At 35.6% G+C, this 23783-nt stretch overlaps 2 protein-coding genes across 2 annotated transcripts in view; one reads left to right on the top strand and one right to left on the bottom strand.

Moving 5' to 3' along the window:
- The window catches only part of AVEN (apoptosis and caspase activation inhibitor), a 90390-nt gene extending 70938 nt beyond the window's left edge, over positions 1-19452 (top strand). Inside the window, exons 3-6 of the mRNA XM_032112926.1 lie at positions 12920-12990; positions 16411-16506; positions 18040-18400; positions 19007-19452. Of these exons, the coding sequence (XP_031968817.1) occupies positions 12920-12990; positions 16411-16506; positions 18040-18400; positions 19007-19122 (644 nt within the window). The 3' untranslated portion in view covers positions 19123-19452. The remainder of the gene's footprint in view (positions 1-12919; positions 12991-16410; positions 16507-18039; positions 18401-19006) is intronic.
- Positions 19453-19528: 76 nt separating this feature from the next.
- The window catches only part of RYR3 (ryanodine receptor 3), a 201952-nt gene continuing 197697 nt past the window's right edge, over positions 19529-23783 (bottom strand). Inside the window, 4 exon segments of the mRNA XM_032112924.1 lie at positions 19529-20459; positions 21252-21303; positions 22799-22899; positions 23003-23067. Coding sequence (XP_031968815.1) covers positions 20364-20459; positions 21252-21303; positions 22799-22899; positions 23003-23067 — 314 coding nt within the window. The 3' untranslated portion in view covers positions 19529-20363.

Here is a 23783-nt window from a genome sequence, read left to right as displayed (position 1 = left end):
GTAGTATGACAACCCATTGTACCTTACTTCCTCCTGACATTAGTCCAGAATATTTCCCCACCACTCCCTTTGAGGGCATAGGAATAGTTAAGTTTTAGTTTCAAATGTGTCTAGAAATATGTGACCTTTCCAAATTCTGTTGTTTCCCTTATCCCTCCAATGGTTGCTAATTCTTAGTTCTGAGTCATCCATCAAAACCAGCCTTGCAGTATGTCTAGTTTCTTCAGTGACTCATCATGGATTTGATGTCAGGTAAGGAAGCCTCTCAAAACCAAATATGAGTAAAATGCAAATGAGCTTTTCAAGTATCTTTTAAATTGGATTTTCAGAGAACCCTCAATGCCCCCATATGTAATATAAAATTTAATTACTGCAGTAGCTAAACTGACCTGAATGGACTTTATTTTTTTTTGTAATTGCAAATCTTCAGTTGATTTTTTTTCCCAGTGTGGTGTGGAATCCAGTGGTGACACTATCACAGTCTCATGTTGCTTTCGTCACCTTTTTCAAGGTCCCAGAGACGTAGTCCGTAAGACCCATGGCTGAAAACCATGAATACAGAGTTCTCTGAGTAAAGAAATTAGAAATGGATAAAACTGTGTTTAGCTGAATTGAAACTCAGCTTTGAAATTTCATTTTTGTCTTCTTAAACTTAAGTCTCACTTTTTATGTAAATACTTTGATTGATATAGTATTCTAGTCTTTGTACTGTCACTTTTTGCTAATGAATTGAACTTCTGCTCTATTCTGAGTATTTTCTAGTCAGTGTGACAAGGTACCCTGCCCTAGAGGGCTCAGATACCTTAATGCAGTTTCCTGTTTATTCTCGAACTGAAGAACCTGTAGAAGTTTGTGTAGGAAATACTCATTTCACTGTAATTTCTATATCTTTGAAAACACATGCAAAAATATATTGTGGAAGGAAAATAGACATCAGGGAACTGGTTCTCCTATAAATCTCATCATGGTATTGCTGGACAGTTATTTTGTACCTCTGAATAATTTGGATCCTGTCCCTTGAAAATTGAAAGGTATTCAATGGGAATGCAATACTCCAGAAGACTTTGTGGTTTGACATTTATTTGAAGATATGGTGATAAATTTCTTTATTCACTTCTGAAAGAATTAAAAGCCTAGCTTTGTTGTTTAAACTCAATTTTGAAAAAATTTAGAACCATTAGTAGGACACCTACATTTTTTTGTACTTAGCAAAGGCAAGATGTGTGATGTGAAAAATGCAGCAAAAATTAGTTCCTCCCTTTGAGAGTTGTGGATTGTTGTAAAGCAGAGCTGTTTTGAAGCTGAGCTCCACTGGTTGATTTTATAGAATCTGAGTGGTTAATTAACTAGATTGTCATTCATTCATTTATCTTTCTTTTCTTCTGCAGTGGCCAAGATCTTTAAGTGATTTTGAAATGGCAGCTGAAGTATCAAGCTTCAGCAGGAACATGTGTTTTTGATGGTAGCAGGACTGGCAACAAATACTGGTTTTAGATCTTACACTTGTATGATCTTAGATTTTAAAGTGCTTTAGAAAGAACTGTTTAAGCCTGTAAACAGGCTGTATTTTACAAATATGAGAACTGGCACTGTAGTACCATATATAGTTTTCTTGGTTACAGTGGAGAGAGGTTTTTTCCCTTCCATCCTGTCCCAGTACATTCCTTCACAGTTAAGAAGATTGTTACCATTTTTGGGTTGACCTTCAGAAATGCTAACTGAAGCCTGTGGAAAAACTTCTGGACTATAAAGAGAGTTGAAGGCTGTATGTGTTAGGCTACCAGTAGAGGCCTAAGTGACCATGTTGTCATCCTAAAAATTTGATTGATTCTGATTGTTTTCTAGGCTCTGAAGCTTAAAAGCAAAATGAACAAAGGTGTTTTATAAATGTTAATTTTAAAAATGCTGACCAAAAGCAGAAGAGGTATTAAAATCCTGAACATATGCTTAGAGAAAAGGTCATTCATTTTTCATCTGTGGGAAAACACATGGACAAGAGCAGTATCTTGATGAACCCTGTTTCTCTTATTCTATGAACACTCTTATTTTTCCTTTTTACATATATATCATTAAGATTTCTAGTTGTTAAACATCTTTCAACCTATTCTAAGCGCTTTTCATTGTCAGCTAATTCTTGCTGTCAGATTGGTAACTGAGCAAAATTAATGTGCCCAATAAGGCGAGGCTGACTGAAAACATTAAAAGAAAGGGGAGGAAAAGGAAAAAGAAAGGGAAAAAAAAGTATTTTGAAACTCCTGTGAACAAAAGAAAAATGTTGTAACCTTTTGTTTTGAAATGCATGTTCAGAATTAAATCAAACACTGAGAATGTCATGCATATTTCTGTGCACAGTGAAATAGCAATGCAATTTGAAAAGGCAGAGCTGAGAGTAAGGAGTACTTTTCTGCATGATTCACAGACCAATTCCTGCTAAAGTAAAAAATTCATTGATTAGCACCTGCTTATGTTTCAAGTAAACTAGAGGGACTTAAAGTACCACAATCATGATCAGAAATGTGGAAGAATAGATTTAAACAAGGTTAAAATATAAAAGAAACCCCATAAACAGGGCTAGAACAAGCAGAATGGTGGATGAACGACTAGGTGGGGGAGGCCTTAGCATGACATTAAAATAAATCATGATGTAATGTCCTTGGGGGCCAAACTTGGGCAAGCCATTTTTTTTTTTAACTCCATATAACTAGATCGTAGAAAAAACACTACAGATAAACAACAACAGAAAGCAAATATGTCTAGTGAATAGCTGGGATACAGATGATTTTTCAATTTAGCCATTATCAGATATGTCACGGTCTTCAATATCTTAAAACTTGAACTTTGATATTGCTATGATGCTGTTTAATAGTATGTCAATAGTGTGATGGAAAATAGAATCTTCGAATGAATATTTCAAAATCAACATTAAAATGCACATTTTAATTTTCTGCTCTTTGAATACAGAAAATCATTAAATAAAAATCAATACTTCTGCATTTTTCAGACCTGCAAAACACTGTGTGTCAGTGGTAAATACATAGCCCAGATGGTATTTGTCATCCAGAAAACTGTAATTCTCCATTCTGTACCAACAATTCTCATTTCTTAATTTGTGGGAAAGCTGAAGGTCTTGTCACTACCATACAAGGAGAGCTTACATAAGAAGGCTACAGGATTTGTTGCTAAGGGGCATTGTAAGCTATAGAATATAGAATGTTCAACACGAAGGCACAAGAGCAGAGGTTAGCATGAGGAGTGCTGGTGTTTTCAGTTGAGCTAACCCAATGTTTATTTACTTATGATAAATTTGTTAGAGAAACCCTCAACATACCTAATACAAAAGATGAGCAGAAGCTTGTATGTGGCTACAATTTCCTTTTAACATGGCACAAAGAATTGTAGATAGTAAGTAATTATTTTTCTTTTTTTCACTTTACAGAAGAACTCTTACTTTCTTCTAATATGGGTTTTGAAACTTTGCATTGACCATTGAGCAATTTCTCATTGCTCTGTAGCAATGAGAAAACTCCACTGTAGATAATCATAACTTTAAAAAGCACGCTTTTGTAAATTTGGACCAAGAATGTAATGGCTTTCTGAGCCTTTGATAAGGCAAATCCAGTATGCTGTTTGCTTGTATTTTTCACCACAAGTGAATATTTACCACTCTGCTGTTAATTTTAATTTGATGTTCAGAACTCTCTGGTAAGTTAATCCACTACTGTCTTTGGAGAGGTATGAGTAACCTGCACACACAAAGAAATGCTTTCCAGGCTCTTGCATGCTTATACAACTGGAGCTTTACTAGATTTACTATTTGCTAATTGTAATCCTTGTAATTTTAAAATTTCAGGAGAAAATCCTCCGGTCTTGTTTTCTGAAGCTACTTTTCTTGTTTCATTAAAAAAAATCTTGCAAGCTCATGTTAGTACTATGACTTCATATATCTTGCAGAACCCCTCATAAATGCAAGACAGCCAAGCTTCATACTCACTGTATCAAAGTCCTTGAATATTTTTAGGCCTGCACATTTGTGTATAATTTATGAATACTTTTGAAAGATAGTCCCATAGAGCATGATGTACCACCTACATGAATAGTGAATTATGCTTTAGGGAAGGATAGTACTAATTTAGATGTGATGGTATTAAAAATAGTCAGAACAGCATCATAAAGCATATTTATTAATCATACAGTTATATTCTGTTCTGTCAAAGAGTAAGGAATCAAACTGTAGCACTAAGAAAAATCTGGAATATTTTTTGTTATCAAATTCTAATAATGTAAGGGGTATCAAATAACATTTATACTTACCATTCAAAATTAAGACTGGCTTCAAATGCTTAAAATGGGAGCTTGAACATTCAACTGTCAAATCTATTGTTAACTTCTATGATTTATCTACTCTAAAAATTGGAGAGAGGAGAAATAAAGAAAAGGAATTTTTCCAGTGTTTGTGTGGCACGTAAGGACTACAGATACGAGATTTTTTTCTCTAATTGTGTCAATTAGTGATTATTATTATTGCAATTAAAAACTAGCAAGCAGGTTGAAATAAAGTATGTATTAAGTTTGTTCATTTGTTTGCTCCAAGATTACTGTCATGGAAGTTCGGGGATTCTTTTTCTAAAAATAGGTTTTTTGTTGGTAGAGGTACAATGTGGAATAAAGGGGTCTTATTTTATATATTCCTGCATTTTCTGGACAAGTAAGCTATGTAATGAATTTTGAAGTTTGCAGACCAAATATTCTGACAACCGACTTACAGAAAACAGTAGTAATCCTAGTGTAAATTTATGCAATACAACCAGTCTTAGCTATCTAAGAGCCGTTTATATCTAACTGCATGACAGTTAGGTATGAAGTTCTCTTAGATGGAAAAGTGGAAAATAACTCTGGTCCAATGATGTTCTCACCTCCCAGATACAATGCACCAATATGTTTGTGTGCACTGTTTACACAGGAGGTACAATGAACAATAATCCTAATAAAGAATAATTGTGAGGAACTTTTCTTAAGTCGGACAAAGAACCTAGGCCACAGAGTGCCATTCTGCAACTTAGCAAAAGCTATTAACATGCAGTTTCTGTTGTTCTTTCTTGTAGCTAGCATGACATGAGATATCTAAACAACAGTAGTAGTTTTATTGTGCTTTTGAAGCACGTATTTTACTTAAACTTTAATTAGGAAGAGTTTTCAGGTTCCTAACAGAATTGAGAAAGAGTCTTCTACCAAAAAATTGGGAGCTTAGTAGGGTAGAGCAAGTTTGGGCTAGCAACTGAGTTTTGAATCTGAGCTTTCTAATAACCAGTAATCTAGGTAGTTTTTGGCAAAGTTTGAAAGCTCATTTGGTTTTATATAGTAGGAAAATTCTTCTATTTGGATTTTTATTGTTGTATTTGGAAACACTGTAAAAATTGGTCTTATGTGTACTTTAGAAAAAATCAAAACCTCCCTAATAAACAGCAGAAGTTTTGTCATCCGTTATGGGATATATTTTTTAACTACTCAAAATAATCAAATCTTAGCAGGATGATGAATTATTTGCAAGCTATACAGTCTAAAGTATCAACAAAGGGTGCTGTTTCAGCTTTAACCTCACTTCTGTAAAAAACTAAACTGTTCATCCAAGCTCTCATTTTGCTTTTAAAGTGCTTGTGTGAGCTTAGTGGTACCGTCTGCCCCAAGGCCTCAAGGCAGTAATTTTGCTTGCTAGAATGCATAGGAGTGCATGCCTCTCCCCTCTTCCTCACCCTTCAATGCCCATTCTCTGTGGCTGCCACACAGCGGTTCCTGTCAATAGGCAGGGCAAACCAGGGATCTTTTGGGATGACTTGTCTTTCATTCTGATTGAGTGTTGTTCCTCTTGGATACTTTTCTTTTCATGATGTCTCTCCCCACAAGCAGACATATAAGAGTCTCTCCCCACAAGCAGAATATAAGAGCACCTTGTTCCAGCAAATGCAAATGGATTCCTCTTTTCAGTTCTGCAGTTTGACGTTATGCAAATCTTTCTTTGTGGGTGGGAACCTTGCCATTTCTTATTTTCTTCCAGTGTTGAATTTCAGCTTTGCTTCCCGCTATGGACATGAGGTGTACTGACATTAGTTGCTTATATGGTGTTGGAGAACACAGGGTCTTCACAAAGATCATTAGTTCCCTTAAACTGTCAGTCCGTGCAGGTCACAAACTCTTCTGTTAAGCTAATTTTTCCTCTGTTGGATCCAGGCTTATCAAAATATATGAGTTCTCTCCTTTTTACCCAAACAAGATTCTGTCCCTACCTCTAGGAAGAATCACAAATTTAGTTGGTCTTGTGTATTTATGCAGTAATTAAGCTTCATTTTTATTATTAAGTTATGCAGCAATCTTTTCCTTTTTTTTTCAGCTTTCTTGAATGATACTGCTCAAAAAACAGTATGCTCTGTGGATTTATATACTTTCTCTAACATTGCAAGCTGGCTACAGTGACATTTAAAAATCACTAAGTATGTTATAAATTAGTGGCCTGAAAAAAATGACACTAGAAAATGTCATAAAGCATCAGGAAAAAATGTAAATATTTAAGGTGACTAGCTTAAACTTAATGAAAAGTTTAAGCTTACCTATGGGGAAATCAGTAACTTTAACCTTAAATATAATTTTATTGTTTATTCAGTAAAAAAAGTGAATAATAGAGGAGATGGGATTGGTACTTACGAATAACCAGGCTACTGTAGCTGAGAGAAATTTTGAATATACGTTTTTGTTTGATGCATTTTAGTTTAATATTTTGCATTTTTGCAACATTCCAAAAGCTATAATAATTAATTACTAAAAATTACATATGAAAAATAGTGATAAACTTAAGGAAATGTGGAAAAAACAGAAAACACAAATGTGCATTGACTTGAAAGAACACTTAGCTACAGATTAAAAATAAATTTGTGCATTACCTTCTTTTCCTCCTTATTTTTCTTGCAGAAAGATAGCCAATTAAGAGAAGGGTAGAGCTCTAAAGGTATATATAAAATAGCCATTTGCTTTAGTTTAGGGTTGGTTCTACTGAAGCAGACCCAAGGTCCATCTGGAGACCCCTGAGCTAAGGCCCCTGAATGTACTGTATTATATGCTACTTTCCCACATACTTTCTTGACCTGCAACAGTTTATGTCTAAGGGACTTGCTGAGCCAGATGTGCAATCTTTGTGTTTAGAAATAGTTATCCTATATCCCTCCTTGCATGTTGTGCTGTCTGCACCATCTGGTGGCATGGAGTCCCACAACCCAGCTTCAAGTTATAAAGATTTGCCGCTTTTTGTTTGTTTTGAGTCTGTTACCTCCTGGGTTCTTTTGCTGCCTCTAGGTGAGAAGAGACAATGAGCATTTAGTACCCATCTGCCCTTTTTATGCCTTTCCTGTTTTTAGATCTCTGTTATGTTCCCTTGGTTCCCCTCCTTTGGCTTAAGGTACTAAATTGCTTCCAATCCAAAATCTCTTTTATGCCTTTTCTAGTGTTGTTACATTTTTTGAGGTTTGGGAAACCAAGACTCTGCACAGTATTCAAGGTAATACAGGATAGTGATGTAGTCATGTTCTCTGTGTTGTTCATTCCTGCCTTTTTAAGAATTCCAAAGAGTTTGCTCCTTTGCACACTGTGTAACACTGAGATTCTGATTCAGAATGGTGTTGGTCAGCTCTAAACTTCCTTGGAGAATTGCTGCATTTTACATTTTCGGTATTGAGCTTCATTTGCCATTTTAAAATCCACTTTCTCAATCTTACGGAGTTCTTATGTTATTCTTCACAGCCTACCTTCGTCTGCACTAACACAAAAAGCTTGGTATCATCAGCAAATTTTGTTACTTCATTTTCTCCTCTTTTTTTCTCTTCTGTTTTAATTGAGGGAAGAGATTAAACAGCTATGACCCCAGAGTATTGCACGGGTTGTTTCTTTTAATGTGAAAATTGGCAGTTTACTCTTTTCTTCCTAATTCAAGGTGTTATTTATTCAAAGCCTCCTCTTCTTTTTGCTGCTCTGAAGTTCTTGGGTGGGAAAGGGAGTGGGATGTCAGTGAGAGCTTTTGGAAATGTATGTAAATTATATGAACTAGATCCTGCTTATATGCATGATATTTTGCTTCTTACAAGAAGTTGTCTTAGGTCATGCAGCAGAACTTCACATGCCATGTTGACTCTTCCCCAAAATACTATGTTTACTTGCATAGCCATTTAATTTCTACTTAATTTGTCCATCAGACACATTCAGCTGATATTGCATTGTCTTCCCCAGTTTCCCTTTCACTATTCCCAGTATTCTTGTGCAGTCATTTAGGTCTTTAAAGCTTTAAAGGCTTAAAGGCATTCCAGTTTCTTCTGTCTTATTTCTTAGTCACCTGGTATTCATAAAGAAGCAAGTGTACTACTGTTTGTTTTTCTGAACCTCTTCGGTATAATTTTATTTCTTTGGTTTTCCTGGCTCTTGTTAGCCTCTGCTTTAGCTTTTAATAAAGAGATTTGGTTTGTGGGGGATTTTTTTGTATGTGTAGGGTTTTTTTTTCTTTTTGAACCATTCTGTATTTTGGCATTTGTTGGCTTCACCCTGCTTCTCATTTGAAAAATTGGTATCTCTCCTTGATTTCAATAGGATGCAGTTCCTTTATGTGTTAAATTAGTTCTGTTCTTCCTGAACAGACACTCTTTGTTCCAGAACCAGCACTGGTTTCCAAAGATCCTTCCTTCTCACTCCTTTATCTGTGACACATTGTAAAATTTTGAAGACATCATTTAGCCTTGGTCAGATAATCCTGCTGTTTGGTCAAATGTTTTTATTTTAAAATGTGACTAGCAGTGCTGCATGGTTGTGCCAAGGAAATAATTTAGAATATTATTCTTTTTTAATCTGGTTACAAATATCCTTTACAGTTTGACAGTTTATGCAGGTTACAAATATCCTTGGTATCAGTATCCTATGGAGATAAGCTGAAAGAATTGGGGAATTTCAGCCTGGGGAAGAGAACGCTCTGGGGAAACCTTGTAGCACCTTCCAGTACCTAAAGGGGGCTAAAAGAGAGATATGATTTAAAAAATGGGTTTAGAGTATTATATTTGCACTTGCAGCACTTCTTTACAGCCATGGCAATCTTAGAAGGATCATGTTAAATTCCTTCTTATTCTCCACTCCAATGTGAAATTTCATCTCTAAGACTACAGAGTCTTTTTCCTCTGTCTTCAGTAAGGTTTTATGTGATTGAGAGAGTTTTAAATTAACAAAATCATTCCACTGATGGAATTTTTCATACTGGAAACTGGTTTTCTTCAATTTTTTCTATTTTTTAGACTTTAAATTTCACAAATTAGAAAATATTTATTATAGATTGCAGGTAGGATGTGCTGGATTCTGCTATTCAATGAATAATTGTATGAAAAGGTAATTGAGCTAATGAAAAAATGAAAGATACATTTTCTTTAAATAAATTTATTTAGCTTTATGATATGTTTGAGTGGTAGGAAAGGAAGGTGGTTTAGTTCTGCCATTTTCATAATAATTTCACATTTTAAACAATAAACAATATAAGGCTTATCATGACTGTTACCAAAGACCATGTGTAAGGTTTACTTGAGTGCATTATTTTAATCTACTCTGTATTTGAAGGCCAGATGGTACTTGTAGGTAACATAAAAAATATTCACATGAAGAAAAGTATTTTTTTATGTTGAAAGGAACTCAGAGTTATTGCAAGTGGTTTGATTACTATTCATGGCATAAAAGGAGATTATTTTGAGGGTAAAGGGATTTGTGAAAAGATAATTGGTTAGATTAACATTCTCATTGCCCTAATTTGCATTAAATATGCTACTGTGGATTGTAGTTATGCTTTTCCATTTGAAAAACATGCTCTGTTAACTTACTTAAAGAGCCTAATTAAACTACAGTTTAAGTCATACCCCTTAGTTCAGCAATACAATATCAAACTGAGAGTCTGTGATTACCAACTTTGTGAGTGTGGACCATCATAAACCAGGCCTTGATCCCAGTGGGTTTTCCAGATGAAGTAGGTTGATTTAGCTAGTTTACATCTGATCATTCTCAGATACTGAGAGCATTTAAGTAATCATTTTGTTTCATTTTACTCTTTTATAAGAGTAGAGAAAACTACTCTGTGATGCAGCGTGAGCAATAACTAGAGCAGTGTTGGGGTGTTGGAAAAGTACCTATGCCTATACCTATGCCTCAAAGGAAGACTTTGAGGACCATATTGTTTTCCATAGATCTTCTTTGCATCTGTAACTAAATAGAGCCTTTAAAATATGAGGTGTTAAAACATTAATTTGCGCGTTTTCCTACCCACTTTAAAATCAGGGGACTATATCTGTATCTCTTTGGTTTTCAGAATTAGTTATTATGTATTAGCAGTACTCTAGATATTTTGAAACAGAGGCATTTATTTCCTCTTGTGCTGTGTGCAATGAAGAGGGAGGTGCCTTTTTCAGTAGTGAGACAACTGTGAGTGCTCAAGTTAAGTGTTTGCATCTGCAGATAGATGCATAAAGATAGAGGGTCTTATTTTTCCACACTGCTGAGCATTCCTAGAAACACCATGGAACCTGGTGTTTGTGCTGTATGAACTGAACATTTGTAGAATTAGCTACTTTATTAGATATCTAATTGTTAATTTCAGTGCTTAATTTTAATTATTGGTACTTGTACTATTTGACAATGGCTGTTTTCAAAACAGAAATCTCGGGAGACACTGAATGTAAACCAAAACATAGCTGATCAGTCAAGGCTGTATATCAGCACAATACTGCTGAGCTGTGTTGGATAAAACTAATGAAAAGAGGGAAATGCATATTCGAGCTGGACATGGTAATGGCCTTAAATATCTATACAAATATTCAGCTGAGAAGGTTACTTTCTTCCTGTAATGGTTCTGAAAATTATGATGATGGATGTGCCAGGTACTCAGTGTTACTAGTATACAACTACATTTGCATACCCAAAGACCATACATGAAATGTAATGAACTAGAAAGGCACTTTAGATACTAAAAAAATTTGAAAAATTCACGGCCAATAAATTTTAAATTCCACCTGAAGGATGATTAGGTATCTCATTTCTCATTATTTGGTAAAGAAATATGCCAATTACTATGCCATTTTGCTGCTTATTCATTTTTCTTGCAAAACAGAAGCCAGCTCATGCTTGCACTATTGACCAAAATTGCTGAAAGGTTGCACTCTCCTACATTTTGGGACAGGCAGACAATATAAAAAAGCCATGTGGGGGAAGGCAAATTATATGTTCGGATTTTGACTGCAGGATTAAGGGCATGATTCAGGAATTGTCAAAGGTATGTATGGCAGTTGGGATATTGAGAGCCAAATGAAAGCTAGATGATCAATTGCTGGTAAAGCCATTGTAAACTCTAGAGCATTCATTCTCTTTCAGAGAGAGCTGTTGGAAGAAATCTCAGTGACTTACTGGTGATCACAGAATGGGTCAGGCTGGAAGGGACTGCAGTGGGTCATCTCTTCCAACCTCCCTGCTCAAGCAGGGCCATACCAGAGCACATGGCACAGGACTGCATCCAGGTGGTTCTTGAATATCTCCAGTGAGCGAGACTCCAGAATCTCTCTGGACAACCTGTTCCAGTGCTCACAGTAAAGGAGTTCTTCCTCATGTTTTGGTGTAACTTCCTGTGCATCAGTTTCTGCCCATTGCCTCTTGTCCTATTGCTTGGTGCCACTGAGAAGAGCCTCTTGGCACGCTCCCCTCAGATACTTACAGACAGTGATGAGGTTCCCTCTCAGTCTTCTCAAGGCTGAACAGGCCCAGCTCCCTCAGCCTTTTGTCAAAAGAGGGACTCTCCAGACCCTTGACCAACTTAGTAGCTCTTTAATTCTCAGGATCAAATTTCATCTCCTTCACATAATAATTCAGCATGTTTATTTTTTTACTAAGAGAACTCCCGAAACAGTTATTTATCTTTTAATTGCAGTTTAAGAAGGCACATCTTAGCTTTCTCTTACTCTATACCTTTGGCCATCATCTTTCAACCCTAATCTTTCATGTTTCCTCTGTCACAGACCTTACTGATTTTTTTGAGTTATTGGAGTTCTTGAATGTTTTTTTTCAGTAAATAAATTAGTAGGTCTGTCTTTTGTAACACAGCATTGTGCTGCAATAAAAGCAAAATTAAAAAAAAAAAAAAAGGCATTTCAAGCAAAATGATAATCCAATATCCCTTATAGTAAGGGAAAGTTTCTGTTGGCTTACAGGAATGTTAGAAGGTTAGAAGATCCTGTAATTAAGGTTATGTATTTAACTTAATTAGTCCTATTTAAGGCTTTCTTTTAATTCAGTCCTTTTTGCATGTGAATTGGAATTTGGGGTTCAGTGCCTTTTTTTGATGATGTGCTGGAGGAGGGACTAGTTCAAGGAAGAGAGAGAATATAGCTACCAGACAACAGGAAGTCTTTCTTTGGCTTGTACAAAGTGATTTTTAAAAATATTTGCAATCCATTTTTAGAAATATTTGCATGTCGGTAAGAGAAAGTCTATATACAGAACTTTCAAAGCTGTTAATAAGAAATTCACTCGGTGAATACTGTGTGTATTCCTAGTATGCTGTCCAAAATTGTCCAAATTGGACTTTTGAATGCAAACCTTACATTACATGTTGCCATGGCACCTAACACCTCATCATTCAGTTTTGTATTTGTTGCCCTTTTTTAGTACTGTTTTGCAAAAGGCCTATAGAAGTTTGGCATAAATAAGTTTAATATTGTGAATACAAGCAGCATTAATATTAAATATCAAATGAAAATTTGTTGAAGAGGTGAGATTTATTTATTGAATTTACTTCTTTAGAGTTGGGAACTTCAGAGAAAACTTGCTATTCCTTTTTAAAATAAATATATTTTTTATTTCTTTTCTTTAGGAGATTCCTTTACACAGTTTCGATTTGCTGACGAGAAGGAATGGGATAAAGAAAGTATATGCCATAAGCAGGTAACAGATTTATCAGTCAAGTGATTTTATATAGATAATCACCTGGGACCGAATATCTAGGTAATTGTGCCTTCAGCAACAAATTGTTGATACAATAATAACACTCTTTATTATGTATATTTTTATCAACTTCTCTCTAATGCTGGAGGCTCTTGTCCTTGGGCCTTGTCCTTTTTTTCTACTGAATACTAATCAAAGCAGCAGGCTAGGTTTTTTAAGTCATGTTGGGAGGAAATAACAAGAAAGCCCTCCAGTGAAGAGAAAATAAGGGATTGTCCCTTTACTTTACTGACACAGAAATTTAGCCTTCCTTTTTGAGCTGTATTCAAGAGAAAAGTGTTTAATAGAATCACTATAACAAAACCTGTAGGAGTATGTTCATATAATGGACTATGAAGCATTCTAGTTCCTTCAAATTAACAGTTCATATCCTCTGGTTGAAACTTAGTGCACCAACTAGATTATTTGTATATGAATTCTTTATGCTGAATATAAAGGAGCATAGCAATAGAAGTCTCCTGTTTTGTCTATCAGGATACCTTAAAGTGTCTCAATCTCTGCAGCTGTCTTCCTCGTGCAAGTCACCTAAATTTTTGCAAAATATATGCTTTTGTCTTCCAGGTTTTTCTTAAAATTTCTATGAAACTCTGATTGAGTATTTCTTGTAACATCAACATATATTCAAATTTTAAATATTTGCTATTTATTTTCTAAAATATTACAATAATTATTCCCTGGGAAGTGATACTTAAAGGTATTTTAGAGTTGCAAAGTCAAATTAAAATGAGGAAATAAACCCCAATGCAGCACTTGTTTAAACCACCACCTGTTTCTTAGTGAACACAGTCTTTCAGTGACTATTTTTTTCTTACCAGTTCTTCTGCTCGTACTGTGCAGGATGATGTCAGTATCCCAAATATTAATTTCTTTGTAACTTCCTCAGAGGCTTTTCATTATAGTATTTAGGTGATTAGAACACAATAATTAATTCCTGACTGCCTAAAGCCATTGTGAGCCGACTGAAACTGCATGTTTTCACCGTTACCCTTACTTTGATTTCTTATTTTAATCCAGAATGCTGTCCCAGATCATTTCATAGCATTATCTAATTTTCACATTGTCTCTGGTCTTCAACCTGGTATCTTCTTTTTGTTTCTGACCCATCTTTCTTTTCCCTGAAAGCCAGATCCAAGTTTAATTTTCATGCTAGATACCATTTGCCAAATTCCTGGCCTTTGCCTCTTAGCTCACCTATTTCTAGTTCTTTGACTGTCTACACATTATGTACAGGATTAGAGAATTTTAAACTGAAGTAAATTGATTATGAGGAAACAGAATAAAGCAGAAAAGACATTAAAAAAAGACAAAAAAAGATTAGACATTTGTCACTATCTTTTGTAGAAAGCAATGCCAAAGCATCAGTTTCAAATGTGGAATGGAAATGTCACAGTGACATCAACACTAACAAAATTTCAGTTTATTAAGAATACTGTCTTTCATTTTTACAAAAAGTATATTTGTATTTGCACCATTGCATATTGATAAAATGCAATAAAAATGTTTCATAACATGGTCTGCAGTTGAAAAAGCAAACAGATGTTAGTCGTGTGGATTTTTCAGTGAAAAAAACGGGAATTCCAGCAACAAAGTATGCTTCTAGGGTTTTTTTGACCAAATAATGCTATCTGCCATGACGTGTTCATAATTTACTAAATACTGCTTTGATCCCTTCACTTTTTATTACAACACTACTGTTATAGAAATCTCTACTTAGATAGCAAATTCCTTCTTCTATTATTTTTCAGAATTCCTCTCTTCCTTTACTTCCTTTATCCTCAACCTTTCCTCCTCTTCCCTATCTCCTCTTTTTTACCTTCATTTGCAATGTTCATTCACGTTAATATTTTTGCAAGTATACATAGCTCTTCCAAAATGCACTTAAATGTTGTTCAATTATACTTTTTAGAATTTTTTGTGTTACCAGATTCATACAGTTTCCTTCTCTTTTGCAACCATGCAGAAGTTATATTTGATCCTTAATATTTGTCAAAATAACTGGATTTTCTGAAGATGTAGTTTATTGCTGGCAACAAGAATTATTTGCTGAAGACTTTGCACCAGTGAATCATCTCTGATGGTGATCACTAATCCATTGTAAAATAAATTTCCTAATGCAGAAGAAAAATTCCTACATCAGATATTTGTTTGGTCCTTTTATTCTCATTACTGGATGCCAGAACCTGAATTTGGATACAAGAAACTGTTAAATCAACTGCATTGTTTATTTTTAACATTTAATTTTGTAAATATAATGTCAGAACTCACTATGTCTTTGATGTTCATTCTTACTACATGTGCAGTTGCTAAAAGCCTGTTAAAAGGTGTTGACTGGCTTTTGGAAGCAGTATGAATTTCTTTGACAAATCTCTTACGATATGTCACAAAACTCTCCTAATTTATGAGTATTTGGACTTCTAAATGTCTGTGCCAGTCTATATCATATTGAGAGGGACAAACTTTTGTCCCTCTAAGTGAGATTTGGAAGCAACTTCTCTACTTCCATGAAAATCAGAGTGTAGACTGAACTTAAGCATTTTGTTGTCAGATTTTAAAATATGTGATGGATATCAGATTTATCTTTGTCAGATTATCTATGGTGAACGTGCTCAGAATGTTCTGCTGTACTCTGAGCTTGAAATCAATCTGTTTTAAAACTACTGAAATCTGGGTTGTTCTGTAGAAACTGCAAATATTGCTGGTCCATTTTGTGTAAGTTTGTTTTTAAAAAAGTGTCAAGAGAAAAGGAAACTTCAATACCTGTCACACTAACAAGTTCTCATTTAGCAGGAGTAGCATATCTTTCTTGAGTGTAATTTTAGAAATGTTTGTAACTATATACTTTGTAGCTTTGTAAGTATCAAAACATTTGAAAAGATAGGGAAATAATACAAAGGCCCCTGTTTAGGCATTAAATTTGGCTACACAGGAGCTACACAGGATGATTGCTTCAGAAATAGTAGCAACTCATTAAACAATGGCATTTTACACTGCATGAAAGCTTCACAGTTCAAAAGATGTTTCAGTTGGAAAAGCTTCTTATGCCATTGTCAAGTTCCTGAACTATTTCCTACTTTGGAATTGCAAGGTATTTTCTAAGGAGCATTGAATTTATACCTTGTTTTTTAACCTTAAATGATCATTTGCATTTTAGGTGCTTATATGTTATTATTTAGCCAAACTGCTTCATGAAAGTGTATTTTAAACTATTAATTTGCGTATTTCATTAGATTTCTTGAATGTGTGTGACGGGGGAATATAATACATTAAAATTACTAGGGTTTTTGTTGGTGGATGTTTTTGTGTTTGGTTGGTTGTTTTGTGTTTTTTCACAAGTGTACTATGTGTTGAATTGCATTTCAGTTCTCTGCACTTTCTGTTGACTGCCAGTCTTTGGTCCAGGCCCTTCAGGAATTGCCTCTACATCTGAGGTTGAATGTAGCTGCCGACCTTGTACAGGTAATGCTGTGAAATTTCACAGGAAAATGCAAATATTTTAAGAGAAACAATGTATGCAAGAATGATTAGTCTTCAAACATAAGTAGAATGTATTATGTAAGTACATGGATTCATTTAGACTGGCATGTAATGCAGGATACCCCTCTATTAGCATATTTTATGTGCTTATTTGGCCTTAAACAAAATTCTGGATATGCAGCATATTAGATTTGAAACTAAGTATCAGAGTGTTTGACATGGAATGATTCCACTTTTTTTGTGTTTGCTTCTCTTGCTAGCAGCTGCTAAAAGCTTGCACCAAAATTTTCTAAGTGCTTTCACATTCTTCCTGCTAATTATTTTAATTGTGACTTAATCTTCTACATAACTAATATCAACATACATGCTTTTTCCATGGATCAGTCTTAATAGGTAGAACTGTCAATTGTACAGGTGAAGAAAATGTCATTTATTCTCCAGTGTCAGGAGGAGGGAGGTAGCAACAATATTAGTAATGTGTTCCTTCAGACTGTGAAAAAGCAAATACTAATGTAAGGGTGAAAGAGCCAGTGAGACTTAAATATAAAACCAAAATTCTTGAAAGGATCCAGCTGTCCAAGCAGTGTGACCCTTACAGAAGGATTAAGACTAGCCCTGGGGAAAAGGACTTGGGGGTGTTTATGAATGAAAAGCTCAACGTGACTCAGCAATGCATGCCATGTTTCAAAGGAAACCTGAGCAGCAGGTTGGGGTGGGTGATTCTCGCTGTCTGCTCTGCCCTTGTGAGATCCCACCTAGAGTGCTGCATCCAGCTCTGGGGTCCCAGCACAAGAAAAACATGGATCTGTTGGAATGAGTGCAGAGGAGGGCCACAAAGTTGATCAGAGAGCTGAAGCATATCTCCAGTGAAGACAGGCTGAGAGTTGGGGCTCTTCAGCCTGCAGAGCAGGAGGCACCAAGGGAGACCTTACAGCACCTTCCAGTACCTTAAGCAGGCCTACAGACCAGAGCTAGAGAAGGACTTTTCAAAAGGGCATGTATGGATAGGACAAAGGAAATGACTTGGAGCTGAAGGAGGCTTGGTTTAGATTAGATTTCAGGAAGAAGTTTGTTACTGCAAGCGTGGTAAGGCACTGGAACAGCTTTCCTAGGGAAACTATGGACTCCCCATCCCTGGAAGTGTTCAAGGCCAAGTTGGATGAGGCTTTGAGCAATCTGGTCTAGTGGAAGGTTCCCTGCCCGTGGCAGGCAGCCTGGAACTAGGTGATTTTTAGGATCCCTTCCAAACCGTTCTATGATTCTGTCAGTATCAGTGTTAGCGTACAATCTCATATTCTGTAATAAGTGATAAAAGGAGCTTGTATTTTGCATTTGATTTTGTAAAAGTATCAAGATAACTTTAGTTTCCTTTTACTTCTGAACTCAATTCTGCTCAAATTCTCTGTACCTTCTTAAGTGATCAAATATAGCAAGTTTTAATTATAATCCAAATTGGACAGAATAGTAATAATAGATAATCATTATAAGGACTCAAGTCCTTTTTTGTATTCTTAGGCATCAACACCTCTAGAGATCCCACAGATGAAATCTAAAATTTTTGAAGATGGGAAGAAGAGAGAGCAGCTGTTTCGACAGTCTCTGGCTCAAAGTGAAACCATGTTGGTCTCCCATCCTGTTGGTAATTCTGTTGCTCCATCAGAACCTGGAAGTAAAAATGGCTCTACGACAAATGCAAGAGAATCATTTCAGAGAGTCCATCCGCTATCAAATCAAGACACTGACCATTTGGATGAAGAACTAGATCTTCTCCTGAATCTAGAGGCTCCCATTAATACAGAAAATAGACCTGCATCAGGTACATTATCCTGCAGTGTATCAACTGAGAAAGATTTGAAAATGGATTGTAAGGAAAATGGTAAGTTTTCTCCCGAGCGTGCCCTTATTTCATTTCCGTTATTTTCTGGTTTGGTGATTTTTTTAGTTTTTGATTAGCCAGTTAACAGTACTGCTATCATCATCTCTGTCACACTGCATTTCATTTTTCTGGGGCTGTGTTCTGACCCATTTGTTCATTGTCAGTTTTAAGTTCTTACTAAACAATTGTCAGTTTCACTTTAAACATTAAGTGAAATTCTTCTGCAAAACAGCATTGGACTTATCATTTAGCAAATATTTAAATTTTTTTTAAAAAGTGTACTGCTGAGGAATTTTATTGCAGGGAAGATAAAGTATTCATGTAACTTCATCAGCCCTTAGTTCACTGTGCTGATAGTGTACAGAAGAATTGACAGCTATTTCTGATGGCTTCTCCTAAATGCTACTTTCAAATTTTACTAGCATTGATCTTACAAAATTAAGTTTAGCATAGAAACTATTTTTGGAATGTGACTCTCTGTTCTTCAAGAAGGAGAGATTGTGTTTAAATACAGTCACTTGTGCATTAAAAGCAAAACAATGCAGGAGAGAGAGGTAGTATGGAATTGTTTCCAGATTTTCAATCTTGTTGCTTTCACTTTTCTAGAGCCTTCGAAAGTAGATATGCCTGAAGACAAGAACACATCACAGCAACAGCAATGTACATCTAAAGATGTTACTGAAGAAGAGCTTGAAGATTGGCTGGACAGCATGATCTCCTGAAGCTCAGATCTCCTCATATGAATAACTGAATATAGCAAACATTACATAGAAAGTTGAATCTTTCTTTGTCTCCTTGTTGTTCCCTTTCCTCTGTATGCCAAATGCCTGTTTATCTTTGCCAGCACTTAGAATTTTGTGCAACCAGAATTAATTTAGATGAGATTGAAAACTGTTGAAGACTAATGATATTATTAGAAAGGTCTAAAATTTGTGATGAAATTAAAGTTTTCTTTGCTAAAGAAGCAGGCTACATTGCACAAAGAGAACAGTTATTTCAGCTTGTACTTGCTCAATGTAATCATTAAAATAAAGCTGTGGATGAACAATGAATACATGTGTTTTTAGTCACTATTGTCACAAAACTCCATATTGTAGAAAAATGGGAAAGATGACAGCAATGATAATATTTGGTTTATAATACTTTATTGCAGTGGGCACTTTTTATTAAAAGAAAAAAAATGCATAATCCTAGCAACTTCTACTTGCAGGTGACCATAGAGCATTGTTTTATTTTGGCCTAAGATTTAGATTGTGTTCATTTTTATACAGTGTAAGTCTTTTAACAGCAGCATCTAATAAGCTGTTATTGAAGGTAGGATATAAACAAACTTCAAGTGCAATTTGATACAGAAGGACAGAAAAGCAATACAGTTAATGGGTCTGTTAGTCTAGAACACAAATAAAAAGTTTGCATAGCTATGTCTACAGAGGTTTTAAGGCACTTTAATGTTTCAAGGTTGACAAGTGTTTGAAAATGATTTCCTTTTAACTGCTTAAAGCTTTTCAAACTGTATCTTAATACATTGACTAGCAAATACCGTGGGGAAAAACTGGACAGCAGTTAGTTGAATTGTTTTTTCTGAGGTATGGCCTCTGATGTTCAAGTTCTTCAATGTCAAATGTGCAATTAAGATGCCTTTTAGCCCTTTCAACTGTACTGCCAAACACCAGGTAATGATGTGGTTAAAAAGTTGTTATAATTTTAGGCCATGTTTGAACTGGAAGGCTTAAATTAATCTGGCATAGTTTTTTCCAATTAGAATGCCAACAAAAGACCTGTTTCATGTGTGGTAGGTACAAAAAGCTTCTTAAATAGTGTCAAATTTTATGTGTGTCTTGAACTTTAAAGACATTTAAAGCAAATACAAGCTGTGAAATTACACCATGAAAAGAACAGAATTCATTTTTTTTTTGTATACTGGATCTTAGCAGTTCATGAATAAATAATTTCTTTTGTGATACTAGCCAAGTTGATCCTCATACTGTTTACGGAAGCAGTCCCCTGCTGGGAAAAAGTCCCAACATCTTTCTTGATACATCTTCCACACAAATGATTCCTGAAAAGGAGAAAGAGTATTTATTTTAACAGTGCAGTTAGTACTGTAGATAAACTTCTAACAATAACCACATACTGTGCTTGCTACCATGGAGTAGAACTGTAAAGACACTGGAACTCAAAAGATTGTAACTCAATAATTTTAAAAGTTTTATACTCCTTTTGATTCAGTACTACTGAAATACAAGGTCTATTAGTAAAATATCTTAAGTATAAATTAATCAATCTATTTATATCAGAGCAAACCTGTTCATAAATCTGTATATAAGCAAATGTGTTTTGCTTTGAATGGAAAACAAAGGTACTTTTGTAGTGTTTTCCTAAGGGCTTCTTATTAGAGATAAGATATAATTAAATTCTAGTTATTGTCTTATTTATTTACCTTTAGGGCTTAACAATGCTAAACATATGGACACCCAAATACCTATTTACACATATATATAGGTTTTGACTATAAATATAGTAGCCTAACCACTTAAGCCTTTTGGGAATAAACTACACCTGGTGCATTTGGGGTTTTCTTCTCAGAGATAAGATGACAGTAAGATTAGTAGTAACTAACTGACTTCTGACAGAGTTGACTGCTGGGTGAAATAGCAGGGGGCAGCATGCCCCCCCTCCCTTTTGTTTTAACCCTTCTTTTCTTTCACTGGCAGTAGACTCTTGGAGAGAGTGGCATCATCCCCACTTCTCAGTGCTACATCAGTTCCACCTGCTGGTACACAGCTACGAGGCTTGAGAAGATAAAAATGTTGAAAGATAAACTTAAGAAAAACCATTATTTTCTACTCACCTGGCCAGTATGCTCAGTTTCATCCTTGTTAATTAGATACATTAAGAAGAACCTGAAACAAGCCCATGAAGTGGGTATTAATGCAGGAAACATAACATCTCTACCTGATCTTTTCTAGTCTGGGGTATATGAGGAAGATTATGCCAACTAGCAAAGCAATGACACTGCTAGACATCTAAAGTGCTTATTTTAAAGGAGAAAATTCTGTCCTGAAGCATGTTTCCTGTGGAAGTACTAACAGATAAAAAATCTGTAGAAAAATGCAGTTTAGCATTTCCTGCGTTTCAGTGTGAGGAGCAATACCTGAATTAGGCATATGCCAAATTCTGTGCACATATGCTCCAATATCTCACCTTGGAAGAAGTTACTATGGCTACTGCATGGGAAGTAGAAGTGTGGTAAATACTGAGCTGCACCAGGAATTCTGAGCACTCCTGGTATACAGCTCGCAGGCTGAGCCTATGCTTCCCCAACACCTGTGCTCAGTCAAATGTTGAGAGCTTGAACTAATTAGGAAGATTGTGGAAAACGAAGTGTGGTCTGCTTAGAGGTAATACTACACATGGATACTTTCGATGCAGTGCATTTGGAATTAGGCTTAGTATGTGCTTTCATTGTGAAGGAAGGAAAGTACACTGATTTTAGCGGTTGTCTAATTAAAGGGTAACCTTGTCCACTATGTATTCTATTATGAAGGAAATGGCCATTTTTAACTTACAGTAAATTAGAGGTTCTCATGTACCAACTAAGCAATTCAATATAGTAAGGAAAGCTTGGATGTTGTAGACTGGTAAAACTATGGCTATCAATGGAAATTTGTATCACATTAGGCAATTGATTTTTTTTTTTTTTTTTAAGAAGTTCAGATGCAGTACTGGAAAGCCAGAATGCTATAAGGTTTCACCTGCCTCTCCTTTCATTCTGCTGGCACAATGCTCATATAATTAGTTATCTTTGTAGTTGTAACTAAAGCAACAAGAGTAACTTAAATATCCTCTTAGGTCTGCTCTATATTTACTAATGAAAGTGGAAAAGCACTCTTTTGGGAGTCAGGTATAGTCTAAACATGTATAGCTCCTGAGTGCTTCAAGGTGTCACTAAAAACTATAGGACCAGAGTTGTTAATTATTTTTTGGTGCTTATCTTTCAAGAACTTTCTACAAGCGCCTTTATTTGCTTTGCTTGGGTTTAGGTTTTCTTTTTTGTCAGATTGTGATCTCGTCAGCATTTCCAAGTCACAATCAAAACTCCCAAACTAAAGCAACATATTGAACTGTCTGCTATCCTTCCCCATATCTAGCTTTCCTTCCAGCAGAATAAGGAGTTGATATGCCTTCTGGTCTCATTCTACTAAGGTACCTATGTGTAAGGTGAGCACTTCAAAGATAACCAGCAGTGTGGAATAGTGGAGCAGAGACCAGAAAGGAGAGGAGATATTCCTCAGTTTTATAGCATTCTGTCTTGGGATTTTCAGCAATGTGTGCACCTAAATTACACTACATCTGACAGGTCTCTTTATCACAGTTCCAATTGTAAAATGTACTTACAAATAGTTTGCCAAGTTATGTTCTTGCAAAGTATGTGTTTCAAAACCATGTGGGGTTGTGTCAAAGTAGTCATTGCCGATTCCACAAATAAAGCATTTGGTCTGAAAGCAAAAGTTGTGGTTAGAGATGAATTTTAACTCAAAGGCTCTAATTGGTGACAATCTAGATGAAGAAGAGCAATGAAAAATGTAATGTGCTTCCTACCTCCATGTCTTCCCTCACTTGTTCTTGCTGGTCTCTTAATTCACCAAAAGCATCAATAATCAGACCTATTTAAAATAGAAAAGTAGCAACACTTCAGTACTTAGCAATATTCATATTGCAAGTAATGTCAGTCAGGCATCCTCCACTGTCTAGGATTTAATGTGTTTGTACATACTCTTGAGAGTAGAAAGACGTTTTGGGGCTTTATTATAGTCCATTTAACCTTACATAAACTCGTCTTTTTTTGTTCCCATGAATGAAATTAATTTTCACTCTTCTTCTCATGAAACTCTTGTATCCCAAGTCTTGTTCAACAAAGACAGCTCTGCTCCCCCAGCCTACCTTGGCCAGTTTGTGAGTCTGTGTCACATTTGAAGCATTACTCCTCCACTTTCAACATTTTAAGAAAAGAACTGGATCATTCTGGGGACTGTGACATTTGTAACTTTTCCTCTGTATAGATGTGTTACATTTTTTCTTTGCCACCAGGTTGCCATAAAACAGTGGGGTTTTTTCCTAACAGCCTTAGAGATTTTGTGCAATGAGTGTTGAATGCTGCCCATCACTGAAGAGGGGTCTTGCTTGCTGTAAACCACAACTGCAAACCAATTACAACTGTAAATCAACCTCTAAAGAAATGAGGAAATGGCTATGCGGCCATGGTGACTTTCTCCATGTCATTTACCCTTTCCAACAGGAAAGTCTCCATTCCCCAGCTGTGGTGATTCCAGGCTAAAAGTGGGAAGAGTGTCTTCAGCAAGGCTCTCCCAGGTTTAAATTC

Source organism: Corvus moneduloides, chromosome 6 (assembly GCF_009650955.1).
Source record: "Corvus moneduloides isolate bCorMon1 chromosome 6, bCorMon1.pri, whole genome shotgun sequence".
NCBI classification, from domain to species: Eukaryota; Metazoa; Chordata; class Aves; order Passeriformes; family Corvidae; genus Corvus; species Corvus moneduloides.
The sequence above is the reverse complement of the archived record's forward strand: the minus strand, read 5'-3'. Positions and strand labels throughout refer to the sequence as shown.